This window comes from Phoxinus phoxinus (genome assembly GCF_949152265.1).
Source record: "Phoxinus phoxinus genome assembly, chromosome: 15".
In the NCBI taxonomy this organism is placed as follows: Eukaryota; Metazoa; Chordata; class Actinopteri; order Cypriniformes; family Leuciscidae; genus Phoxinus; species Phoxinus phoxinus.
Genome location: NC_136890.1, coordinates 8,562,548 through 8,589,823, shown reverse-complemented (window position 1 = coordinate 8,589,823; position 27,276 = coordinate 8,562,548). Strand labels below are relative to the sequence as shown.

The following is a 27,276-nucleotide window of genomic DNA, read 5'->3' as shown; positions in this document are numbered from 1 at the left end:
AGAATTGTCAAACTCGGCCAGAATCAACTGTTTACAGCGCTGCGCTATGTTCATGCCAAGTATGCCTGGGGGTGCCGAGTCGGTCACCCCATCATCCTCGCCACGAATCACCAAGAACCCGCACCCAGGTATAGTCAACCCCATTACCTGGATATCGAGCTCGACATACCCAAGGTAGGGAAGCGGCAATCTATTGGCAGCGGTGATCTTCAACCACTTGGTCGTACAATGCATGTCTCTATCTTCTCCATGAAGATGCTCTTTAAAGAAACTCTCTGTCAACGTACTCACATTGCTACCAGTGTCCAAAAGGCATCTGACAGCTACCCCCCCAATGTGTATTTCGACTTCTGGGCACTTGCCCACTGCACGCTCCAGGAATCGCTCTTTAGTCAGGGTGTCACTTTTTGAGCCATCAGTGCCACCTCTCATTGCTCGGCTCTTCGCAATGGAGGCGCACAGTTTCCCTGAAGACTCTGGGACTCAGGTGTAGCTGGCACAGGGTTTTCATGGAAGCGTGGCACAGTGCATTGCCGGGCTATGTGTCCAACGCCCTCGCATCTCAAACAAATGGGTTGGCCATCACGGGTATACCTTGGCTTAAACCTGGCCTTACTAGGTTTCTCACCACTTTGGTCGGGCCTCCGGATCGTGAGATCACGAACAGCATTGGTAAGTTCCCCGATTGCTTTCCCTTGTTGTGTAATTACCTTAATTACCTCTTGCAGGGCTACATTCAAGTCACTTGGTACAGTGGCGGACATTCTCGCATGCTCTACATTTTCCCCCACACCCACTAGGTTTCGGTTTCTAGCTAGATTAGCTGCACGGGGTCTCTCTTCCAAACACCACATGAGGGCCTCCTCACGGACATCAAATAATGTAGCGTGGGGTCGCTCTCGAACTACCTTACGCAGTTCCCTACGAAGAGTTGAATCCCTCACCCCCTCTATAAACTGATCTCTCAATGCCAGCTGCATGTTCGGAACAATATGGGGTGACTGCTGGAGTGCAGCATTGAGCAGCAAGGATAAGGCGTGTGAATAATCACGAAAATCTTCACCATCTAATTGTTTCCGTGCATAAAATGCATGCAACAACTGGGGGGTGCTTCGCTTTTCCCTGAAGGCTGCCCTCAAATAGGAGAACATGTCTTGAGGCAACTTATCCTCCCCTCCCATACACAACCTGACTTCATCTAGAGCAGAACCCCTTAAGTGAGATAGGATAAAATCTACCTGATCCTCTGTGTTTAAACCCCTCACTCTGATTACTCTCTCAAGTTCCTCAATGAACTCATCCACATTTTGACAATCTTTACCCGGATCCCCACTGAAAGGTACAATTTGTTTTTCTCTTGGGATATACACATAAGATCTAGCAGGTACATTAGTCATGTTAGAAAGTGTCGACATTACGTGATCATGTCTCCGTCCCAACTCCAGGATCTGTGACTGTAACTGCGAGATGGGGTTACCTCCCTCAATGTCCATTTCCGGAACTGCAGCACCCGCACCTTGAATGTCCTCAGCCTGGGCGGCTGCATCGTCCATGCCCTCAGCGTCCATGACTCGCAATTGCAAAAAGTCTCAGTTCTCAAACAATCAGTTCAAAAAGCACCGTCCTTCACAGTCTGACGCAGCAGTCCTGGTTTGCTGGCCCTCGGTCCTCCTGCAGCTCTCTTCAGGATGGCACACAATATTCTGCAGGTCCTTATAGCACTCAGCCGCTCTTAGCCACTACCATTGTTTGCACCCTACTATTTTAGCACTCTTATCACAAAAAATAAACCAACCCCCAAACAAAAACGGAACCCCACTCCTGGTACCAAATTAGATGTGGCCGTTCAAACGTTATGCCAGGAAATAAGACACAGCCATAACATCTAAAGAAAATGGGTTCTTTTATTCCTGACTGAGCCTCAAATGAGACACAGCATTAATATATATTTTTGTTCAGGAGAAAAGCAGTTCTAGAAAAATCTTCCAATTAATAAGTGGAATTGGCATAACAAAATAAACTGTCCAACTATCCTGCAATGAGTGCAGAAAAAGTGATAAAAGTCTTACAAAGCAAAAACAAATAATAAAAAAATGGTTTTCACTTTGATAATCTCAGAAACAAATAAAATGAGTGCCAAAAACAATGGTAGTGACCTGTATGTGCCTAATGAAAGAAATAAAGAACAGCATACATGAGAAATCTGCACATTTCACCACATGAATACATTACATTCCACAGTTTGACCCCTTCTGTTCAAATCAATCAGAAATTAGACCCAACGAAATAGTATACACTTGAAACAGGGTACAAATATTCTTCTAAACTTATTCATAAACACTTTAAGAGAATGAAATGATCAGAACTCACTCTTATTGAGACTTTGAAGCACACAGAAAAAGCTCACGTGGTAGCTGGTGCACGTGCAATATCACGTGTCTCTGTTCTCCCCTCTAACACAACATAAAGAAAAATAAGTGCTCAATGTTACAGTAATATATGAAATAAACTGTTATTTAACCTTGCAACAACTTTTTATAACATATTACAGATTAACTCACGCTCAATCTTCCCCAACACCTCAGGATTTCCTTTTCCCACGGAAGATCTCTCACGTGCAGGAACACAACACTCGTTTGAGCAGCGAAATCAACCATACACTCGACACTATCGCACGACTGTTGTCACCACAGATTTACAAGTCAATCTCAACCTGGAAACGTTCTCTTTTTAAACGGTTTAATCGACTATTTCTCACTCTGTGTCTCTGTCTCAAACTGCGCTCTCTTTCAGTCTGACGCGCTCGCTCTCATTTTCGCATGCACACACTCTTAAAGGGGACAGCGCGCTCAGCTGAGTCAACGCAAACATAAGGGCAACTCACCAGGGAAATTAATTAAATATCAGGCTATTCCTGCCCCGGTTACACTGAAAATTCTTTAAAAAAAATATTGTATGGAATAACGTTAGTCAAGCTCATGTAGCAGGTGCATTTAGCTCATCATGTAGCCTCAAGCTAAATGACACAATATAATTTATTAATATTACAGTTTTACTTAAAGCTCACTTTAAAACACCATCGAGTATTTGAATCATATTCCGGTCGCGGTTTAAAATGGCTTCAAGTCAAAAAAATATTTTAAAATATGTTTTATTTAGCATTTTATACGAAGCTAGGGGCTATCTGTACTAGCATGCATACTGTAACATTATTTGTTCCTATATAATAACCAAAATCGAACAGAAAGCACACACACAAACCAGATATACTTGAATCCTGAATTTATTAGCTTTTTTTAATCACACGAAGAGATGTTTAGTTGCGTTTGCCTCGTAGCTCAGAATGAGGAAGTAAACAGACAGCGCGTCAGTGAAGAAGGACAGCCTTTTGGTCACGTTGGGACACGTGGATGATTGACAGATTTAGAAACGAATCATATCGCGCTGATGTCATGGTTTACTCGAGTCAGGAAGAGTAGAGTCATCGCTAGCCTTTAAAGTAAACTCCCTGAAAAGATGTCTTGTGAACCCGGTGTCGTTATGGTTTTTCATTCCTAATAATATCTTCAACAAACTTGGTGGCCTGTCCTTCCTATTAAAGTGTAACTTTTTGCCTGGCAAGTTACCCATTTCCTTATCAAACTTTCATCAACAATGCCTTCTATCGTGGAAATTGTGTTTTGTCCATAGCTTTTCTCCCCACAAAGTTCTCATTTGGAACAACGCGGATATGACCGTCAGGAAAAAGTCTCTCTTTTTTCCTAGATGGTTCAACAATAACTTTAATTGCATTATATCTGTCTTTGATGATTTTGGTCATATTCTAACTTACAAGCAATTTTTGAATTTCCATAATTTTCCTGTTCCACCAAAAGAATATGATACATTGATAAAAGCTATCCCAGCTGGCTTAATCCAGTTAATTAAAAATCATCTTAACTTCAGTAAAGTTAACAGTGTTTATCCAGCCTTACGCTTGGGCGGTATTGACTTTTTGGATCGTAAATGCAACAACAGACATATTCGCACAATTTTTCAAATGAAGAGAAAGATTACTCCAAGGGGTAAATTCTATTGGGGATCCCTTGTAACAAACGTAAATTGGAAAAAGGCCTGGCTTTTGCCTTCTAAATTTTGTGTATCCAACAAAGTTAAGGAAATTCATTATAAAATCCTTCATAAAATCTATCCTGTTAACTTATCCATCTCTAAATATTTTGATATTGATGAAACTTGCTCTTTTTGTGGTTTTGTTGAAGAAACAGCCGCCCATTTATTTTGTAATTGTAATGTAACCAATAGATTTTGGGTTGAATTAAGCTCTTTTCTTTTTAGCCCTACAAATGTGACCCACACCTTCACTCTCAAAGAGGTTATCTTTTATTATGAAAACCCAAAGTTGCGGTCCCTTGAATATATTGTTAATTTCTTTATCTTGTATGCAAAATTCTTCATCCACAAGCAAAAATGGCTCAAGTCTCCTTTAAGCTTTCCTCTTTTTCTTGCTGAACTTAACTCTTTTATTTCATCCCTTAAACTTATAAATAACAAAAAAAGTGCAAAATTTTTGATACATTATGATGATTTATTCAAAGATATGATTTAACATTATTGTTATGCTTTTCTTTTCTTTTTTTTGTGTATGTATATTTACATAATTTGATGTATGCAAATCCAGGATATTCATGTTTTCTGTAGTGTATCATTGTTTGTTCATTGTAAATGATACATCCTTGCTTAACATCCCTAAGCTTGTTGTTATGTATAAGTTTGCAATAAAAAAAAAAAAAAAAAAAAAAAAATAGAGTCATCGCTAGCTCTGTTAGCTGTTTTTAGCATTTTTGATCGCTTATTTCAAGTATATTTGAATAGAAATGTGTTTCTGCATTATAAAATATTTTAAAAAAATGTCATAATAATTCATTATTTCTCCAAATGTGCGCACCATTGGACTAATATCCCTCGCGGATCGTGGATATTGTATGTATATGAACACAAATAAACCGGAGATGAGATGAATGGCTGCTGTATAAGTGATGATTTCTATTCCAAATAACGAACGTTACAGATTAATTATTTTGCACTCCTGGGATAAATTAAGAAATTAATGTCACTGAAAACCAGTTTAATTATAAACAGTGGTCAAATATCGAAGCTGGAGTTTTAAACCATCCTAATAAAGCTAATATTGTCCAGATTAAGTAAGAGTGTGATGTTTTTAACTAGTAATGAAATTAACAAAAAAAATATTCAGGATCACCAGTGATCCTTGCGGAGGAAGGGGTTTTAATGACATTTTCGGACATGCCCATTGACTCCAATGTTAAATGGGTCCATGGCCAATTATTTCATAGTCAAAAACTCGAGAGAGGAACCATTGTCAAAAAAATGTTGTCCACCACTCTTGTTCATCCAAAACAAACTACAATATAGACTCAAGGAGTTAAATACCGGAATTATCCTTTAACAACTACATTACTAACTATTAATAAGCAGGAGTTTATTGAGGCAAAAAAAAAAAAATCATAGTTAATAGTTAGTTAATAGTGAGAATCTGACCCTAATATAAAGTGTGACCAAAATGCTACTAGATTTGTGATGTTGATATCGGTGAAACAAGTGTCATCATGTTCTGTGAAAACTCAAGGAATTCCCAGAGTTGTATGACCCATCAAAATCTCATACAGTGATATAACTAAAAAAAAAACAGAGTGTGAGCGCACTGTTACGAATGATTCACTGGAGGATCCTTAGTAGATCCTTTTCCTATTTAGCACCAAAACTTTGGAACAGTCTTCCTACCATTGTCCGGGAAGCAGACACACTCTGTCAGTTCAAATCTAGACTAAAAACACATCTCTTCGGCCTAGCATACACATAACACATTATAGACTTATAATTAGGCTGCATAGTTTAGAACAGCCGGGACCGGGAACACTTCCCGTAATCCTGATGTACTTGGTACATCATAAGAAGGATGGCGTCTACGCTAATATTAGTCTCTCTGTCTATCCCGAGGTTTACTGCTGTCCACCGGAACCAGGCCGTATCCAGATCTGATGAAGGACCAGCGCCAGGACACAACGACGACGCCGCTGACCTGAAGTGTCAACCAGTCTTTCCTCCTCTCCACTCCGACTTCAACCAACCGGAACTGGACAAATACTCTGATTCATTCTGAACTTCATACACTGTTCACTCATTGGCCAGAGGAGAACTGGCCCCCGACTGAGCCTGGGTTCTCCCAAGGTTTTTTTCTCCCTTCTGTCAACTGATGGAGTTTTGGTTCCTTGCCGCTGTTGCCTTACCTTCTGGCTTGCTTAGTTGGGGACATTTAATATTCAACAATATTATAGACCTGCCTTAAAGGTGGACGATGATGAAATTATTTTTTGTATTATTTTCATGTTATCACTGTGAAGCTGCTTTGATACAATCTGTATTGTAAAAAGCGCTATATAAATAAAGATGACTTGACTTGACTTGACTGGAGGCAAGCTGGTTGAGAACCCAAATGCAACTTTACTTCAAAACATAATCAAACAGAAAACAAAGGCATAAAACAGAAACAAGACCATCGACATGAAACATTCAAGACTAGACAAAGACACAGGGTAAACATGACGGCTTAAAGCGGCACTCGGTAACTCTAGCCACCGCTTTGCTGATTTTCTCAACGAGCTCCCCCTACAGCTGCTGTGCGTATATTTTTCACATCACTGTCGTAAAGTCACTTGCGGCGCGCCGGCGCACTCCTCCCCCTTTCTACCGCTGCTCATGTGCTTTTGTTATGGTCGGAGCCGGTGTGGTGAACAAATGAGTCCCAGATGCACCAACTTTATCGTGTGGAGCATGTCTACCGAGGTGGGTACATCATACACAGTATCATTTAACATTGACATGTACATTTTGTATTCCGTAAAGCAGTTCGTGTTTCTCGCTCTTTCTTGCTCGTTCTCGCTTCTCACGAGACTTCCTATTTTCAACTTACGTTAGTCCCAATGTTGCAAGGCTGGTTTTCCGCCTGGGAACACTGGGGGGAGCGGGGAAAGTAACCATTCTCACCAGAACAGATTATTTAACCATCCAAATGATTTCTAAACGGATTTATTAAGTTGAAAAAGTTACCAAGTGCACCTTTAAATACACAAGACTAATGACTAGACAAGGGACACCTGTGAACAATTAAACAATGAACCAATAACAACATGACACATCAGATAAGGGAACACATGGCTAGACCAAGGGATCACATGACATTCATGAAACAGGAACAAGGAACAAGGAACAAAACCCAAACCGTCACACGCACAAGTTGTTTTGGCAGGTAAAAATACAAATACATGCTAAATGTCATAGTTAATTGTGACTGACATGAAAACTATGCTAGTCATATTATCATGAAATTATAACGAATAACAAAAACACAAATTTCCAATTATGTTTTATTTATTTAGTTGTTTGTAAATACAACTGTGGCCATGTTGATTGTAATAAAAGTTGCATTGCATAATTATTACCATTAATACATTACTACTGGCACCATAAGGACATGTTTCTGACATTTCCCCCCAATAAGACTAAAAAGACACATCGTTGGGTTTCATTCATATAATGTATTTAATAACTGGACACATTTCTATAATTGGAATATAATTCTGTCAGACACTTGATCATTTATTTAGTTACCCACTAAGACAAAGTCTTAAAAGTTAGACCTCTTATTTTTTCTTTAAGACTGTTCATAACTTTATTTTTTAAATCAGTTACATAAAAACGTAGATTGGCCTAATTTGAAACTGAAAAGTAAGACTGAATGGCCCTTGATTAACTGCTAGTGGGTCATACTAGATTTTAAGACACTGTCTTAACATAATGGTAAAGTTTATGCCACTGGCCCCTATAGAAATATTGAGAACTCAAGTCTAAAGTTAAATCTCAGTGCGGAACTTGACAGTGGTATTCTTCATCTTCTGTTTGTAGACTTCATCAAACTGTTCATTTTGTGCCACAGTGAAGTGATTTTTCCAGTCTCCAACTTTGCCTTTTGGAAAGAAAAGATTAAAGCAAGTTAAAGGACGGAATTCAGAGGGACTAAATTAGATGATTGAGTAGTTTCTTAACCTTTCCGCATGAAGGGTGATATCTTGAAGTCCATGACTGGGACTGTGGAATAGTTGGTCATCTTGTTCTGTTTCATGGCATCAAACTGAACCCCCTTTGTTATGTTCTCTCTCTCTTCTACTGAGGTGGACAAACTCAAGAAGGAACACAAACGTTCCACCTCACGTCCTGTGTCCTGAAAAAGACAGAAAAATATACACCTTAGACACATATAACATACTGATTTTACGCTTGATAAAAAAAAAAGAACTTACTTCAACCAAATCCTCATAGAACAAGTATAGTAGGTTAGAATAAGTCTGTTTTTTCTCCCACCATCCACTGACATGGTTGTACCAAGGACCAAACACATCTAAGAGGAAATGTCTGATGTTAAATCATGTTTCTCAGTGACAAATTTCTTAATGTTTTTGTAGTTTATAATATTATATTTATATTTGTTTTATTTATTTATTTTTCCCAGATATTAAAATGGTTCTTTAAAAAGTTTCAAATCGTAACTGAAATATAAATAAATAATAATAATACTATATCCTTACTCTTTCCTTCCATAAATTTCTGTAAGAAGGTGTTCCAGTCTCCTGGTTCAGGCTGTGCCATGTTCATTCGGTCAAAATGAAAATATGAAACTGCATTGTCTTTTGCATTTCGAGCTACATACACAATCTGGAATTAGTGAACATAAATTATAACATGAAACAGGACATTTAAAATTACTTTTTTTTTTTTTTACTGAAGTAACTTTATCGAAAGATTATTTATATAGAGTGCTGTAACAGTGACAATGATGAAGAAAAAACAATGATGAAGAAATAGTTGTGTCACAGCTAAAAATTAAAACCACACCTAAAATGTAAAACTGAATGTTGGTATGAGGTGCCATTTAAATTTTTCGATTACCAGAAATAATCAGTACCTAATTGCTAAGTAAAGCAACATTTTAGAGATGAAAATGTCCTAATATCAACACCATTTTTTGTGTGAAAAATACCTTTGAGTTCTGCTCCCAGAAGGACTTAGGCACAAGCTGAACAGGTAAATGAGTTTTGATGAGACGAGGCGACGTGGTCAGATTATCAGCCAGTTCCGTTCCTGAAAAAGTTAGTGAACAATGTGGTTCTAAATTTTATAGTAGCCTATATAATATAGTATAGCATTTGTTAGACATTGTTATATTTTTTACGGTGAAAATGTTAAACAAAGTTTAACAGTGAACATGAAACAAACAAATTTAGTGAACATCCATTATACTGTGATCTCTGACCTGATGGCATCATTTGAAAACTTGACTCCAGGAATGGCACTCTCATATGGATAGGCTGGGAAGTCTGCCGCTCTGGATCATCCTTACCAAAGTACAGAAGGTCTAGAATATAAGAAACCCATGTTGTACCTAGAAGAAGAATGGAGAGTAGAATTCTGCATGATTAAAACCCTCTTTTAGAGGAATTATATATTAAAAAATAATTTGATGTGTCTGAAATCGGTAATGTGTACTACATCTAAGGTGACATCTAGAACAATTGTGGGTTTAGAATCAAGCTTTGAATTTTAATTATAAGATTTTTTTTTAAATGTCAGTATATACTGCTACAATATAACATAGACCTAAACACAAACACTTTCAGAACTCAAAAAAGACCAAAGAGAAGTCCTAAAAGAACATTTATTGAAAATGATCAGGGACGGATTAACTGTGAGCATTGAGGCACATGCCTGGGGCACTACATCTAGGAGGATTTTATAAATGTTTTCAAAGGTTATTCTATCATGCTTGCATAATGATCACTCAGAATGAGTCCACTAAACTAGTGCTTCTCAAACCAGTCTTGGGGACCCCCCACACTGCATATTTTGTATGTCTCCCTTCAACTGGCAATTTCAACTAATGAGCAGATGAGTTGAATCAGGTGTGTTAAAAGGGGGAAGACATCCAAAATGTGGTCCCCAGGACTGGGTTGAGAAGCACTGCACTAAACCAACAACTGCACATTCTCCTGCCCCCTCCTGATTACTGATTTTACTAAATCAACCCTCCTTCCCTCCTTCCCCCCCTCCCTCCCTCAGTCAGAGGGCAGGGTGGCCTACATACCTAGTGACCCTGAAACCAAACTTCCGCAATTTTGAGATGTCAGATGAAAACATCTACATGTAGGCAACACTTATTCAGTATTCAGAAACTTGTCAGTCCAGATAAGCCGGGTGTACGACTGTAAGGCCGATTATGAATGTAATTTGATGCTTACAACTGATCATACACAAACATGCAGAGTCAGAGACAGTTGCGTTCAGTCAGTGTTTAAAATGTGCCCCAGTCATTGGTAAGTGTGTTATGCCTGGTTCAGATTACACGATTTTAGCCCGATTTTGGCACGATTCGTTTGACGCAGGGTGTCGTGGGGATTCGTAAACGACAACGGGCGTCGGGACGCAAGATTTGATCGTTTCATCTCGTATAGTGTGTCATAGTGGGCGACAACCTACGTCGCGTCTGCGATGCTTCACGACATCACGACAAAAAGACTAGCATGTTTGATTTTTTTTCGGTCCTCCACGAAGAGAGTGAGTGAGTGAGCGAGCGAGACAGAGTGTGTGCTAGTGAGTGTGTGTGCTAGGGTGACCACCTGGCTATATTGCTCTGTTGCAGGTCAGACCTGATTTCGCGGGACACGAGGGAGATAACTTACTATTATTATAGGTGAATAAATATTGATTTTATATTAACGTTAGATGTCTTTGCTAGCTTTATAAAAATGTTAGTCTATGACGGCGCTGACCGGCGCTGTGAACGTCACTAATAGCCTAATATAAAACTCATTTTAACAGCACGGGTCTATTCAATCTAAATAATTAAGTGAAAATAATAATCCAATCGCTAAAAAGCACATTTCCAAATAAACACAAATTCCATTAGGAAAGACTACAGATTAAATGCGTTCTTACCGGATTCAGTAGCCTATTTTTGTGTCTTTTCCATGCGTGATGGTGAAACTTCGGTGGCTACACAGCAATCTCCTTTTTTAGGGTCACCTGTAACTGGTTTTAACCATGTATATATTTTTTTCTCCCATTCCTTACGAACAAATACGCTTTTTCTTCTCGGGAGCTCCGGATAGATCCATTTTTCTATTGCAGAATTTTTTTTTCTTTTCTCAGTGTTTGTTTTCCCGAATTCCCGCTCTGGCTAGAACCAATAATAACGGCTGCGCACGTTCAGTGTTTTCTTATTAACTTTTTTTTTTGTATAATTGTAATTTAAAAGGACGATTAAATAAAATGATGCAGACAAAATTAAAATGTGGGACACTGCTTATGACTTGCGGGACAAAGCTTCAAACTTCGGGACTGTCCCTCACCCCAGTGTGTGTGTGTGTGTGTATACGTGTGAGAGTGAGTGCGTGTGTATATGACATAGTATGTGCGAGTGAATGTCTGCGACGGCACGCGATGACTGGTCAGAAAGCAACGTGTAGTCTGACATGTTTCCTGTCCACGACACGACAAGATTTTAGGATTCAAAATCGTGTAATCTGACACAGTGACTATCGTAACCGACAAAAAAATCGTGTAATCTGAACCAGGCATTAAGTTCAGTCTTAGAATGTTTCAGCTAGTCGTTAAGTGTTTCCCCGGCATTACCGTGAAGAGGGTAGTATAAATACTCTTTCTTATCCAAATAGAAAACAGCTTTTATATACAATATTATTATTATATATAATATTTCACAATATTACTGTTTTTACTGTATTTTTAATCCAATAAATGAAGCCAGGGTGAGCATAAGAGACGTCTTACAAAAACATAAAAATATTACTGACCCAAAATTTTTAAACGTATGGCATGCATGTATACTGTATACAGATCCGTGGTCACATCACATAAATGTATTAATCATGCAGCACCCTCACCTGCTTTGGGGTAAGTGGCGATAAGAACATCGTCAGGTCTTGCTTGAAAGTTTTTCACCTTTTCCCAGTTGTCAGTGAAGTAGTGGATCATAGAAACACCCTCAAAATCAAACAGTTCAGGCCGACCAGGTAGTTTCATCTAAAGTATTAAAAAGTCTTGGGTTATTTCTGTGGTTTCACTGCATATAATCAGGTTTTTCAGGTTTCAGAAGAAGAAAAGAAATATTCAAAACATACACAAAGAAAAAGTTTTTAAATACAGCATTTACAAACCTTTTAATAAAATATATTATTCTGTATATTTTCAAATATAGGCCTACTGTTAAACCGCTTAAACATATTGATCAATCATATAGGTAAATGTATTTTCTTTTCATAAGGGACACTGTTTCCAGGAAACATGTCGTTCATCCCGGAAACCGTAGCAAACCGGTGTGCACCGGTTTGAGCTTGAACGTGCCCCTGAACATGACACAAAAACCAAAACAACCCGTTAAAATATATAGACATTGCTCAATTGCCATTATAACTATCTCACCTAAATATTTGCTCACTCAATGTATTTGTGTTTTTACAATGGGGTAATTTTGCTGCAGTAGCCAAAGAAAGCTTGATTTCAAACTTTGAATTGAATAAAAAAAAAAGACAAGTCAACAGTAAGTAATAAAATAAGAAAGAAAAAAAAATCACTAACAATAGCACAAATAAACAAAATGGAACAAAGACAAAAATTAAATAAATTGGCTTTAGGAAAATAAAAAGGGTTTCTGGTAGGTCTAACAGTAGCATGGCTAATCAGGTAAGAAATATTACAACTGAACAACGTAATTAAATGTAAAATGATCTTTTTCATTGTAGTAAATATAAACAGATGAACCAAATAAAGTTACAAAAGTTATTCAGTCAAGAGCAGTGAGTGATTTTCTCTTTGCCTTTTGTTGTTTGATTAACAACTTGACTAAGAGCAACAAGCTGCGAAAAATAAATCATTTTGGCCCTTGCAAGCTGTTTGAGAGGCAGCGTGTGTGCACACTTTGGATGTGAGCACGGGAAGGAAAATTATGTGCAGTTCCCAAGCCGAAATTCAGACCAACCCTTCTTATGATTTGCATTTTTATTATGAATGTGTGTGTTATTTGTTGTTATTTGAGACATCAGGCTGATGGCATATAATAATATTTGTTCTCTTACGAGAGTACTCTCGTACTGCGCAATATCTTACGCTTGGGGAAAAACTCTTTTCCACGAGATATTGAAGCCAAAAATTATCCTTCATTTTGAAATAATGTAAAACGCGTTGCGGCAGCATGCAGACATAGGCAAGACGGCTCGTGGCCTATTGGCTGCCCTGCGGCAACTGCAGCAGCCTATCGAGAGAGGCCTCTCGTGACGTCAGATCCAATGGGGGCGCTTCGTGCCCACTATGTCACGTCCCGCCGAAACAGGCGTGGCTTGGGCCTAAAAATATAGCTCGACAGGCTGATATACTCTGATTTTCATCTCTTCAGCGAAGCTCTCGCATCGCTGGATCCTGAGAGGAAGTAGCCGCACCGTATGAAAAAGCCTTCTTGCGGGAAGAGCCTTTGCATCTGAAGCTGCTGGTCGACAACTCGCCGTTTCCGTCATGGATGACGATGAAGAAGCCGCGTCTGTGGAGGATGACAGCTGCTCTATCCTGGCGTCTGACAGTGAGGATTAGTCAAGCTCTGTGGATCTCGCCTCCTCTGCTTGCCAGCCTTCTGGGAAAAGGGCCATTGAAACAGAGCTGATGCGTCTGCTCACGCAGGCCGTAGAGAGCCTCGGCCTTGAGTGGTCGACGCCCGAGGTGCCTGCACACAACCGTCTGGATGGATGTTTCCTGCAAGGGTACCCCGTTTTGCCGTCTTCAAGACCCGCGTATTTTCTTCCTGAGCTTTACGAAGAAGTCGCGAAGTCTTGGAAAGACCCCTTCTCAGCCAGAACCTCTGTCTCAGCAGCATTCTCCGTGGTTGACGGTGCTAAAGACAGAGGATACCATTCTCTTCTCCTGTGGAAGAAGCTGTGGCGGCCCATCTTTGTCCGCCCTCCGCTGGACGGCGTGCTAAGATAGTGCTACCATCAAAAGCTTGCCTGGACAGGCTGCATCTGCGTTGCACTCTATGAGCGCTCCCGTTCCGCAGCAGGCCGCTCAAAGCAGCCGTCTGCTCGACGCTACCAGCTGCAGCCTCTGCCCGCCGCCGCTTCCCAGCGTCGACAGGCCCGGGACCCGAGACCACGCTTTCGCTCTGTTGGCCGCCGCCCCCCTCCGCGTGGGCCCCGACCTAAGATTGTGATAAAGCCCGAGGCCTCAAAGTCTTAGTCCCCTTGGAAAATGACGGTGTTCAAGTCGGAGAAAAACTTCTCGCTCGTTTAGTTCCAGAAAATGCGACTGTTCCAGTGTATCTTGCAGTAAACAAGCCGGTACCACAGCCCGTTTGCCTGCACACAAACGCCGTCTTTACGGCGACCCAGACAAATCTCATAAAGAGTGTATTTTCTGGTATTCTGGCCACGGCCGATGGTGTTATAAGTGTAGTAAAAATGCCCACGGCCCAGTGCTCATTCCTACACACAAGCACAGCCCGCCACATTCCAGGGCTCGCACACATAAAATCGACTCATGTCGATTGTGCATTAAATGTAGTGAATGTGCCCACGACCCAGTGTCCACAAACACTACACACTGCATGTCTCACAGTTTCTGTAAAAACGAAACCAGAGCACATACAGTCAGCTCAGGCCGACGGTGTTTTCAGTGTAGTAAATGAAATGTGAGATTCTTGAATTTCTGCTTCTGCCTGTTATTATTGGACTTCTTTATTTTTTGCCTGTGTCTCTTTGACCCTGTTATTGTTTGGATGGTTTACCCTGTGTTTTGACCTCTTCCCTGTCTTTGGATTACATTTTTGGACAGAAGACTTCACCACTAAAGGATCCAGCAGACCTACAGACTTTCCAGATTTTTATCTTATTGACTTTTATTGTTATGGACTCAATGATTATTACCAATCTAAACTCATCTGTGGTTGCTGATTGAGTTTCTGGACTATGCCCTGCTGTTGAGTGGTTCCTTATTCAATGTCATTGCATTCAGCTATGCACTGATCAATTGCTCCTTTCTCACACGCTGATCGATTGTTCCTGTCTGCCTTGCTGCTGGTTTGTTTCTGTCTGCTCCGTATAGCTTTCTGCTTTGAATCTCTATTTACTATAATTCCTTGTTGTTTATATATAAATATAACTTACATAATATTGTCTAATATTATATTAATCTGACATCACCAGCTTTTATCTAAAACGTTATCGCTAGCACAACACGCTGGTATCTCTCTAGCCTGTTAACTAGACTGTTTCTCGCTAGTCTGTTAAATGATTCTATTACACGGAACGTGAAAATAGAAACACCAGCCAATATAGTCACATATTTGGTGGGAGCCATAGCGCCTGACATCAAAGCTAATTTAAAAGTGCTGGCTAATGCTAATTGTAAATTCTCTAAGATAATTATTCACGTCGGCACTAATGATGTTCGACTTCGCCAGTCGGAGATCACTAAAATTAACGTTAAAGAGGTGTGTGAACTCACAAGTACGATGTCAGGCACTGTAATTTGCTGTGGCCCCCTTCCTGTTCGCCGGAGTGTCAAGTCAAGTCACCTTCATGTATATAGCGCTTTTAAAAATATAGATTGTATCAAAGTAGCTTTTTATGTGTATGCTAAGCCAAAGAGTTGTGTTTTAGTCTATATTTGAACTGACAGACTAAACTGCTTGAACTGACAGACTGAACTGCTTCCAGAATAATGTTAGGAAGATTGTTCCCAAGTTTTGACGCTAAATAGGAAAAGGATCTACCGCCAGCAGTCAATTTTTATATTCTAGGTATTATCAACTGGTCGTAATTTTGAGATTGCAATAGATGTGAAGGACTATAATGCATTAAGAGCTCGCTCAAGTACTGCTGAGCTAAACCATTTAGCGCTTTGTAAGTAATCAGCAATATTTTAAAATTGATACGATATTTAATTGGGAGCCAATGCAGAGTTGACAGAACCGGGCTAATATGGTCATACTTCCTAGTTCTGGTAAGAACTCTAGCTGCTGCGTTTTTGACCAGCTGCAGTTTGTTTATTAAGCGTGCAGGGCAACCACCCATAATAGCATTACAATAATCTAGCCTTAGTGTGAACGCATTAACTAATTGTTCTGCATTTTTCATTGAGAGCATATGACGTAATTTAGATATATTTTTAAGATGAAAAATTGTGTTTTTACAAATATTACACACGTGACTTTCAAACGAAAAATTGGTATCAAAGAGCACACCCAGGTTCCTAACCGATGATGAAGACTTGACAGAGCAGCCATCAAGTGTTAGACAGTACTCTAGGTTATTACGTGAGGAAGTTTTCTGTCCAATAATTAGAATCTCAGTTTTTTTTCTGAATTAAGTAGTAGGAAATTGCTAGTCATCCAATTTTTTATATCAGCTATGCATTCCATTAATTTTGTGAATTTGTAAGTTTTGTCAGGGTGTGAAGAAATATAGAGCTGAGTATCATCAGTATAACAGTGAAAACTAATGCCATGGTTCCTAATGATATCTCCTAAGGGTAGCATCTACAGAGTGAACTGCAATGGTCCTAGTACTGAGCCTTGTGCTACACAATACTGAACTTTTGATCGATAAGATATCTCTTCATTTACTGCTACAAACTGATAACGGTCAGATAAGTATGATTTAAACCATGCTAGTGCAATTCCACTAATGCCTAATAATTTTCGAGTCTATTCAAAAGAATGTTGTGGTCGATGGTATCAAATGCAGCACTAAGATCCAATAAATTGTAGCACCATCGCCAGATGTTGATAGATAAGGCATACATGTTCTATTTTGTTGACTTATTGCAGGACTAAAAGGTTTCTTGACATTTTGCTAAACTCAGACGAAACACAGGTTTTGTGATTTACTGCATTCCATAGTGTCTTCCCTTCTTTTTCAACACATTAACGTTTGCTGAAAGCTTTTAGCTGATTCTGTGCGTAGATAAGAGAATACATCCCGGGGTTCTTTAATTTAATTATCGCGTCTGTTTTATTTCACAGGGACGCCCGCAGTGACATTTCCTTTCATGTATTGTTATAAGCCGAACACGCAAACATGTTTTACACCCCAGGAGGTCAAACAGGTCACACACGTATCTCGCCCGTCCCACACACACACGCCCGGTGGGGGCAACAGCAGACACACACACGCACAGAATTCTAATAGTGAGAAAAACGTTGTTTTGTGAGAATGCAACATTCTGTTTGAAACGGCGATTAACAAGCATGCAGAATCTGACGTAGAATGCGCTTTTGCCGGATTAAAACAACCAATAGAAACGCATAATACCTAAAAATCATTATAGTTCCCTTTTTCATTATCTAAACTCTAGCATATTTGGTATGGTCGCAAATCAGGAAATTAGACGAATTCGAATCTGTTTTGAGAAACAAGTTATTATGCATTATGAAACATTTATTGAAGTGTAGAATAATGTCAGAATAAAACTCCGGGCCTCCCCACGTGCTGAATAGGCGTGACGTTCAGACAAAGGAAATCTTGGCGCCACAAAATTCCCACTCGTGATTGGCTCCCAGACTCAGAATGGGCGTGCTCCGGTTTCATTCATATTTTGGAGACGAGCCAAAGTTAGTTAGTTCTTTCTCTAGTTCTTCACTTCCGCTCTTCAATTCTAGTTTTCCACTCTAGTCTCCAAACTCTAGTCTAACGGCTAGGTTCGCTAACTCATAGCTTTAACTTAGCTTCAGAGAGCCTTGCTCTCCGTTTACTTTCCGTTTCTAAGACTAAGTCTTTATTTTTATACAAGTTTAAAGTTACTTCCTTGATCCAGCGTTTTAACGAACGAAAGCTTAGCGCCTCCACCCTGCGTCAAACCAACCACGGACGCACGCAACCCGGAAGCCCGCGAGGTTCCAAAAAGAAACAACACGAGTACCAGACGACTATCCACACGACAACACAGTAGGCTAAGTCTGATCTGATCTTTGAAACAAAGCTAGTTAAGGTTGTCTGAGCATCCTCTGGTCTCTTGATTATTGAAAGTTTTCCTTAAACTGTGTACTCTCTCCCATACCTCACTCTCTCTCTCTCTCTCTCTCTCTCTCTCTCTCTCCATCTCTTTGGTTAATATCGTGTAATTATATATACACGCTACGTAATCGTTTTATACTCATTTGTTTTGTTTATGCATATTGTTATACTCTTGATCGTGTAACCTACGTACTTTTAAATTGTCTTTTATTAAACTTCATTGTAATCTTCGTCTGAAGTTGTGTTTTATGAATCCATAATCTGAAATCCCTGAAAATCCGATTTTCTATGCTACCTTTTAAAAACGCTCTACCACAATTTTAAACATTGCATAGTTTAAATATTCCCGATCTGATAATCTTGAAGGGTAAATTACCTCCATTAAATGGCCATGTGGACGTGTTTTGCTTGACAAGAACTAAACGGATCGAAGTGTTGATGTAAATATTGTATGTACACGCATTAGTGGTTAAAGTGGTGTTTCCAAGTACGACTGAATAAAATCATTCCCCTTCCCTGTATGAATTAGTATCACGAGTAAATCGGATACATATTCATATAGGTTCAAGGCGGTACAAGCCCATATTTAGAACCATTTTAGAGCGTATGCAAATAATATTCATCAAAACCATGATTATTTAATTTCCCATTTAAGTGCTAATTTCCCCAATTTATACTCAAAGTCAGTGTTACTACAAAATCTAATAGAGAGATACAACCACGATCGGATGATAAGAGCAAATCATTTGTGACTCTAATGAGAGCTGTCTCAGTACTATGGTACGGTCTAAATCCTGATTGAAAATCCTCGCAGATATAATTTCTTGCTAAAAAGGAACACAGTTGTGAAGATACTGCCTTTTCTAGTATCTTTGACAGAAAAGGTAGATTCGAGATCAGCCTGTAGTTGACTAATTCTGTAGGAACAAGTTGCGTTTTTTTTTTTAATCATAGCCAGCTTAATTTTTTTTGGTACATATCCTAATGACAAAGATGAATTAATTATATTAAGAAGAGGATCTATGACCTCTGAAAGCATCTCTTTCAGTAGTTTAGTCGGTATCGGGTCTAACATACATTTTGTCGATTTAGATGATTTAACGAGTTTAGAAAATTCTTCCTCTCCTATAGCAATGAATGAATAAAAAATTTCGTCTGGGAGACTACAATGCACTGCCTGGTGCATTGCTGTAGTAGACAGTTGCATTGTTATAATCAGTGTTGGGGAAAGTTACTTTTTAAAGTAATGCATTACAATATTGCGTTACTCCCTTAAAAAGTAATTAACTCCCTTAATTGCATTACTTAAGTTACTTAAAAAAAAAAAGTAATTTGTTACATTACTTTTGCGTTACTTTTTTCCCACCTGGGCTGGGCTTGTTTTTTTATAACACAAAAGTTATATTTTTGGGCAAATGTAAAGACCCTTTCATACCAAAAGTGAAATAATAATCCTCAGACTGAAGGAAATGTGTACAGTAGAGGAAATTTCTATCTTTCTATAGTCATTTTTTCTTATTTAACTGAAACATCGAAGGTCAGAAGCAAGTACATTGGTCAATAAAGTGAGATTAAATGCATACAAATTTGTTTTATTTAACACATTTAGTTATTGGAGGTTTGCATAGTATTCTGATTCTGCATTTCACTGATTTTATTCATTTTGAGGAATATTGAAATTTTTGTGTGCACGTGAGATGAGTAAATGCTCACATTTAGTCTAGAACTACAATAAACATCATGTTCACACACACACACAGATACTTAGTAGACTGTCCTCACTCAATGGCTGGCTGTCTAAGTGGTGTCCGTAAAAATGATATAGGGTTCAAAGACAATTGGAATAGTTTTTGGGGCTGACCTGACCTGTTGAAAAAAGATGGTATTCATCCCTCCTGGGATGGTGCCACTCTTCTTTCTAGTAATATGGCACATAGGGCCCTATCTTGCACCCAGCGCAATTGAATTTGTACACCGTCAATGTACCATTCCTATTTTGCACCCCCGCACAGCGGACTTTTCCCTCCACAGACGCACGTCGGTAAATTAGGTAATGAACTTGCGGTTCAGCGAAAAGAGGAGGCGTGTTCCGGCGCAAAAGTTCCCTGGTGCTATTTTGCAGTTTGTTTTAGAAAACAATTCCGCCACTGACCAGAAAAAAACCTAGTCTAAAGAGAGTGGCGCGTTGCGAGTTAGTCATATGCTATTTTAAGGGAGCGTACTTGGCCATTATGTAGCGTGTGAACAACGCGCATACACTTTGATTCTCTAATCTAAACAGACGCAGCAGTTTTTATTTTTGTAAATCATACATTATTACAAGTAAAAATATTAACACAAGAGGGAAATCATTGTTGTGTCCATGAAGATGTGAAAAAAAATAGGCATAAATCTAGATTACACATTTACAATTATTATACGCCTGTTTAACCGAAGCTAATTTGGGTGGGTTTCTCCCATCCTCATACAATGTCACTTCTCTCTTTCTTTTACGGCCTTGACGAGAACGTCGGTCTCCTCGGCTGTGAAGCTCTCCTGGCGTGCGCCTGGCAAATCCGCGGTTATAATAGCAATCCACAATGGAACAAGCGCGTCTGCTCTTAAAGGGAATGTGAGAGGATGCTCTGATTGGTTTATTTCACGTTATGCCCAAACCACACCTATGAATAATGAAGCTACTTCAGACCAACCCATTTTAGATTTGCGTCGGGCGCAAGAGTCATTTATCCCGCTGGTATAATAGCAACAGCGCCAGGGATCCACCCACAAAGTTACTTGCGTTTCGCGTTTGATACTTGCGTTTCAGATCGTTAAAATAGGGCCCATAGTCTTAAAGGATTAGTTCACTTTCAAAAATGTTTTTGCTGATAATTTACTCACCCCGATGTCATCCTAGATATCCATGTCTTTCTTTCTTCAGTTGAAAAGAAATTAAGGTTTTTGAGGAAAACATTCCAGGCTTTTTTTTTTACACAGAATGGATTTCATTTTGGAACATTTGGAAGTTGTTCCGAGTCTATTAAAACGAGAGGGTTTAAAAGCACAATATGATCTGCACGTTCGTGAGGCACCTCTGGGAGAGGGCCAGTTGGTCTATCTTCGTCATTTTGGAGTAAGAGGTCGTTCTAAGATCCAAGATTTATGGAGCCCAGTGGTATACCAAGTGGTACAGGCACCTAGGAAGGGAGGATCAGTGTACACTATCACACCTGTTGGGGACCTGGAACGGTGCGATGTGTACACCGGTCACTTTTAAAGCTTAGAACCCAGCGGGACCCTGATCTAGTTGACCCTGCAGGGGATTTGCCAGTTGAACAGACCCCCTCCTCAGGGGTTGAAGAACAAGAGGGTGATTTGTTTCTTATGGCACCAGAAACTTTGCCAGTTCTGTCAGGGCAGGGGAGTAGTGATTCTCAGAGTTCGCCAGGGCCATCGGCCAGGGTTATGCAGCCTGGAATTTCTGATATGTCCCGTGTAGTTGAAGTAGCAGGTCAACCGCAACTTGAGTTACTGTCTGCGGCGCCTTCATTGGAGGACGGTGTGTTACGGCGGTCGCAGTGAGCAACAGCTGGCCAACATTCTAATGTCTATCGTCTCCCATGATCACTTGGGGAGAATGCAGTAGTGACTACACCCCAGGCTAGGTCGATTTCTAACTGTCTCTGTGATTTTTAGGCCCTGGGATAAAGGCACCATATTTGAGAATGTATCATCGGTGCGATGATACAAGAACAGGGGGTAAAATGTGGTAGTATAGATGTTTCGCTTCGGGCTACTATTGGTTGCTTCGGGTGTATTTATTAAGCCTATCACGGCTAAAGGCGGAGCATATATACCTGCTTTGTATTGAATCACGTCATGGAGCATCTTCCTTGCCCTTCCGGTTCATGCGGGAAAATAGTTTGTTTGGTCCCTCTTATGGCATGTAGGAGAACGAGTACTGTTTCCCACGGCTGATGTGTCTGCAGCCTCTTCACATGTAGGAACGCGGTTGTTTGTAGAGTCTATCCTTCCCTTATAGGGCAGTGGGTAAATCAAAATGCCTTGTGTTCTACTTTACAGCGTGCATGTTGATTTTTCACTTTGGACTACCATGATTGGGATTCCTCGCACCCCAAGTATGCAGGTTATTTGTATTCATGCGTTGTGCTCTATGATATTTCATTTTCATTATTCCACTCTGGCTGTGGCCGAACAAGAAACTGTTACTGCTTTTGCATGCAGGTTGACTGGAGGAATATTGCTGCCCTGTAGTTTCATTTAGTGTGTGTGTGTGTGTGTGTGTGTACGTGCGAGTGTGCGTGCGTGTATGTTTACAAGGAGAGTTTTGTGTTTTGTTAGGTAATTGTATTGTTTTCTTTCAATTGTTTATTGTTTAGTTCATTTTTGTAGTGTTGTTATTTTGTATTAGTGTTTCTACTGTGAACTGTGTATTTAATCAATCTATGTATGTGGTTCTGTCGTTTATTTTCGTTAGGGGTTGAGTGTCCAAAAGCAAAGGGGCGGGGCTTGACTGGTGGATTATCTTATGATGTGCTGTGTATGTGCACCGGTGTGAAGGTGATACTGATTTGGTTATTGCTTTTTTTTTGTGTGTGTGTGTATTTCTTGTGCTACTTATTTGAGTGTTGTGGTGCTCATTGAGTCTACCCCTGTTGGCTACACTCAGTCCTGTTGTCTGGTTATTTTTGAGTGCTGCCCTTTTGATTAAGTGTATTTCTTTTGTATTAATTTGTGAAGTTTGTGCTAGTCAGCGCTGTAGTATTCTTTTGAACATTTTCCTTGTAGTGTCTTTGTCTTGAATTATTTATTACATTTGTGTCCTTTAATAAAAAAGAAAAAAGAAGGAAAAACCGCAGCAAAATGATCTATTCCAGGTTCCGTATTCTATCACAGGTTGCTGAAAGGAGGCGAACAACACAGGACATTTGTAGAAATTAACTGAATTTAATAATATAATCACTGACAATACTCAGAAGAACACAAACAATAAAAGATGATACGGAACAATGAACAGACAGAACTCAGGGAGAGAATGTAATCAAATAGAAACAGAACAGGTGTGTGGAAATTAGGGAAATTAGTGGAAACTAATTAACAAACAGGGAAACTAGGACCTCAGGAAAGCAGGAACAGAGTGAAAACATTTTTTTATTTAAAATATTGATTTACTCACTGAGGACGATTCATGGATTTCCATTATGGTGAAAAGATGTTCCTTTATAACCTTTTTCTCAATCTTTTATTTCCCCTTTTTGTTTTGTTCTTCTCTTTTGCTCTCATCAAATGTTTCTTCTTAAAGCTCTTCTGTGTTAAACTACATTCTGTGCTGTCAGTCTTGCAATGCTTATATGTACAAATCACAGCTTATCTTGTCCTCCCTCATGTACATTCAAGTTCAACTCTCTCTCTCTCTCTCTCTCTCTCTCTCTCTCTCTCTCTCTCTCTCTCTCTCTCTCTCTCTCTCTCTCTCTCTCTCTCTCTCTCTCTCTCTCTCTCTCTCTCTCTCTCTCTCTCTGCACTTTGTTCTCAACACGAAACAAGTTTCAAGTTCAGAAAGTCCACACTCAATAAACTTTTCCACAATCATGACAGATGTAGTCTCTCTCTCTCTCTCTCTCTCTCTCTCTCTCTCTCTCTCTCTCTCTCTCTCTCTCTCTCTCTCTCTCTCTCTCTGGTGTTGCATGATGGGAGTGAGTGCGGTGTGTGAGAGGCACGTGTGAGAGCGTGAAGTTTTTTACGTTTTTTTCTCATGTTTAAAACTTTTTTTTTCTCACGGGATTTATTTACTAATTTTTTCTTTTCTTTTTTTTCTTTATATTTTTTTCACTTTCTGGATCACTGGTTATTGGTTTAAGTTTGTGAGGCGTTTTTTAGTAAAACGGGATGGCGTCTTTCCCTGCGGGGGAAGAGTCGTCTTTGTCGCTTCGGAATGGTTTCAGGTGCGTTCCCGAGGCAGGTACAGCGATTGAGGAGGTGCTGTTAGCAACAGGAGAACAGGTAGGCCATGAAAACATTGTTTCTGCATCTCGTATGAACAAGGCAGTTGTCGTCTTTTTAAAAAACGAACAACTAGTCATCAGGATTATTGAAAGTGGCATTTGGGTGAAAGAAACATTTGTACCCGTTACACCTCTTTTTGCTCCAGCTACAAAAGTGACGATTTCCAATGTACCTCCTTTTATCAAAGATGACGCGATCGTGCGGGAATTAACTAGGTTCGGAAAGATGGCTAGTGCTGTAAAGACGATTCCCTTGGGTTGTAAATCTACCGAACTTAAGCATGTGTTGTCTTTTAGAAGACAAGCGTTTATGTTTTTGACAGCTCCTACTAAAACGCTGGATGTTTCATTTCGAGTGACATGTGGAGAGAGCTCTTATATGGTTTACGCGAGTACGGATACTTTACGTTGTTTTGAGTGTGGAGATATTGGCCATAAGAGATTGTCTTGCCCTCATAAACAACGGGCCGAGGAAGAAGCAGGGACGTCGGGTTTGACGGGCGCGAGTCCTAGTGGAGCGACTGCGGTGGAAAAGCCGGTGAATCAGAGTGATGCAAGTGTTCGGAAAGAGGATAGAGATGCAAAAGGAGGAAAGGAAGATGGTGATGGAGTAGAGGTGAAACACGTCTGGAATTGAGGGTAGAAACGAAGAAGTGTCGTCTATTGGCTGTTTTGTCACTGGTGCGTCAAGCTTCAAAGACGATAGAATGCAGGAAGACGCTGGTTCAAATGATGAAGCGGAAAAAGAGTCCGAAGACGAGAGTATTAGAGATGATGATTCTTGCATCGATGTAGACGTCAGTAGATATGGAGATTTGTATTCTGTTGAACAGATAAATAGTTTCCTGGATGAAACCAAAGGGAGGAGTGTTGATGTTGAGGAGTTTTTTCCTGACTTAGAGAAATTTATCGCATCCGTAATGAAAGCTCGTAAAGAGTGTAACGTTGAGGTTTTGACGCAGCAAAAACGTTTTAGACTAAAGAAATATTTGACAGGAGTCAGACAAAGAATTAGAAAGATGAAGGGTAAACGTAGGTCTACTAGAACTAGCTCTAAATAAGTACACATGGGGGTCTGGCCTTTTCTGTATTTTTTTTTATCCTTTTCTTTTTCCTTTCCCCTGTTTATGGATGTTCTTAAAATAGGATCCTTAAATATAAATGGGGCAAGGGATAGAAGTAAATGGCCTCTATTAAAAGAATGTTTAAATTTGAAAGGAACTCAAGTTGTGTTTCTACAAGAAACGCATAGTAATGAAGAAAATGAAACTGATTTGGGGATGTGGTGGGAGGGAGATCATGTCTTGAGTCATGGCACCAACCTTAGTGCAGGAGTGGCAATATTATTTTCACCAAGATGCAAAGTTAAAATTTTGTCTAAAAGTGAGGTAGTGAAAGGACGCCTACTTGCCATCAGAGTGGAAATAAAAAATAGAGTTTTTGGGTTAATAAATGTTTATGCTCCTACAACGGGTAGAGAGAGAATAGCTTTTTTTCTTAAACTTAAAGATGTAGTTTCCTCTTTTATTAATGAAGATTTTTTAGTAATAGGAGGAGATTGGAATTGTACTCTAGATTTCACTTGCGATAGAAATGGAGAAGAACCTCATTTTTTATCAGCAGTATCTTTAAAAGAGATTACCACACAATTTGGACTTATTGATATTTGGAGAGAGGGAGAAATAAAGCAGTTAAACAATATACATGGATTAAAGTGACAGAAAATAGGATCAGTGCAGCACGTTTAGATAGATTTTATGTCAAGAATACAATGTGTAGTACAATAGAAGAGACAAATATAAGCCCAAGCTCCATTTCAGATCATCATTTAATTTCTTTAAAAATGATTGTAACACAAACAACCCCTCACTGTTCTTATTGGAGATTTAGGAATAAGTTATTAGAGAATCTTGATTTCCATGATAAATTTAACCTTTTTTGGAACCATTGGACCGAACAAAAAAGTAATTATGAAAATCTCCTTCAATGGTGGGAGGTGGGAAAAGTTCAAATTAAGGTTTTCTGCCAACAATATTCATCACAAGCTTGGATTAGTTTAAAAAGGAAAATGTCTAAATTAGAAGAAGATATTTCTGCATTATATGTTTCTTTGATTAATAAAAATGACATGGGAGTCCAAGAAAATGTGTTATCTAAAAAACATGAATTAAGAAGTATTTTACATGAAAAAGTGAAATCAGCACTTGTGAAAGCACGGTTTATTTCCATTAATGATATGGACGCACCTACAAAATATTTTTTTAATTTGGAAAAGAAGGTTGTTCATAATAATTTTATGCATTGTTTACGAAGACCTGATGGAAGTACTACCTCAGATCCTTTAATGATGAGAAGAACTGCTGTTGATTTTTATTCTAATTTATTTGCAAAAGAAGACATTGATCTGAATACAACATGTGAACTTTTTAAAGATTTACCAATTTTGAAAGAAGATGAAAGACTTTTTCTAGACTCCAACATTACCTTTGAAGAAGTAACTGATGCAGTAAAACAACTCTCGACTGGTCGAGTACCAGGCCTTGATGGACTTACCGCAGAATTCTACAAATCCTTTTGGGGAATAATCGGACAGGACTTCTTTAAAGTTGTTGAAGAAAGTTATAAACGGAAGGAACTGCCAAAAAGTTGTCAAAGGGCAGTCCTTTCTCTTCTTCCAAAGAAAGGAGATTTGTGTTTACTTAAAAACTGGAGACCTGTTGCTGTTCTTAATGCTGATTATAAAATATTGTCTAAATCAATTGCAAATCGTCTTAAGACGGTTTTAGGTTCTTTGGTTCATGAAGATCAGTCATATTGTGTTCCTAAAAGATGTATTTATGATAATTTGTTTTTAATGAGAGATCTTTTAGAATATGTAAGAATGTACAATGTTAGTGCTGGTCTAATATCTCTAGACCAAGAAAAAGCTTTTGATCGGGTGGATCATTTGTATTTGTTTCATGTTTTAAAGTGTTTTGGTTTTGGCGATAGTTTAATATCATGGATAAAATTGTTGTATAAAGGATCCGTGAGTATGATAAAAATAGGAGGTGGGTTAAGTGTACCAGTTAAAATACAAAAAGGAATCAGACAAGGCTGCCCAATGTCTGGCCAACTGTACAGTTTGG

The 27,276-nt window shown here is 39.2% G+C and overlaps 1 protein-coding gene across 1 annotated transcript; it reads right to left on the bottom strand.

Moving 5' to 3' along the window:
* Nucleotides 1-7,091: 7,091 nt before the first annotated feature.
* Nucleotides 7,092-23,820, bottom strand: LOC307011489 (cytosolic sulfotransferase 3-like). The gene is made up of 9 exons (XM_079637212.1): nucleotides 23,669-23,820; nucleotides 23,323-23,610; nucleotides 12,033-12,171; nucleotides 9,389-9,517; nucleotides 9,116-9,216; nucleotides 8,664-8,790; nucleotides 8,379-8,476; nucleotides 8,125-8,299; nucleotides 7,092-8,044 (listed from the first exon to the last, which is right to left on the bottom strand). Exons 2-9 carry the CDS (start codon nucleotides 23,344-23,346, stop codon nucleotides 7,932-7,934), a joined length of 906 nt encoding a protein of 301 aa, XP_079493338.1. The 5' UTR covers nucleotides 23,347-23,610; nucleotides 23,669-23,820; the 3' UTR covers nucleotides 7,092-7,931.
* Nucleotides 23,821-27,276: the final 3,456 nt, after the last annotated feature.

What these genes read in the sequence shown, in the direction of transcription:
- LOC307011489 (XM_079637212.1), bottom strand. Translation starts at nt 23,346, where the DNA reads ATGGAAATCCATGAATCGTCCTCA. An exon ending in AAATCCATGAATCGTCCTCA is followed by an intron (nt 12,172 to 23,322) that starts GTGAGTAAATCA and finishes TTAATACTTTAG; the next exon opens with ATGAAACTACCTGGTCGGCC. An exon ending in TCTGGGAGCAGAACTCAAAG is followed by an intron (nt 8,791 to 9,115) that starts GTATTTTTCACA and finishes CACTAATTCCAG; the next exon opens with ATTGTGTATGTAGCTCGAAA.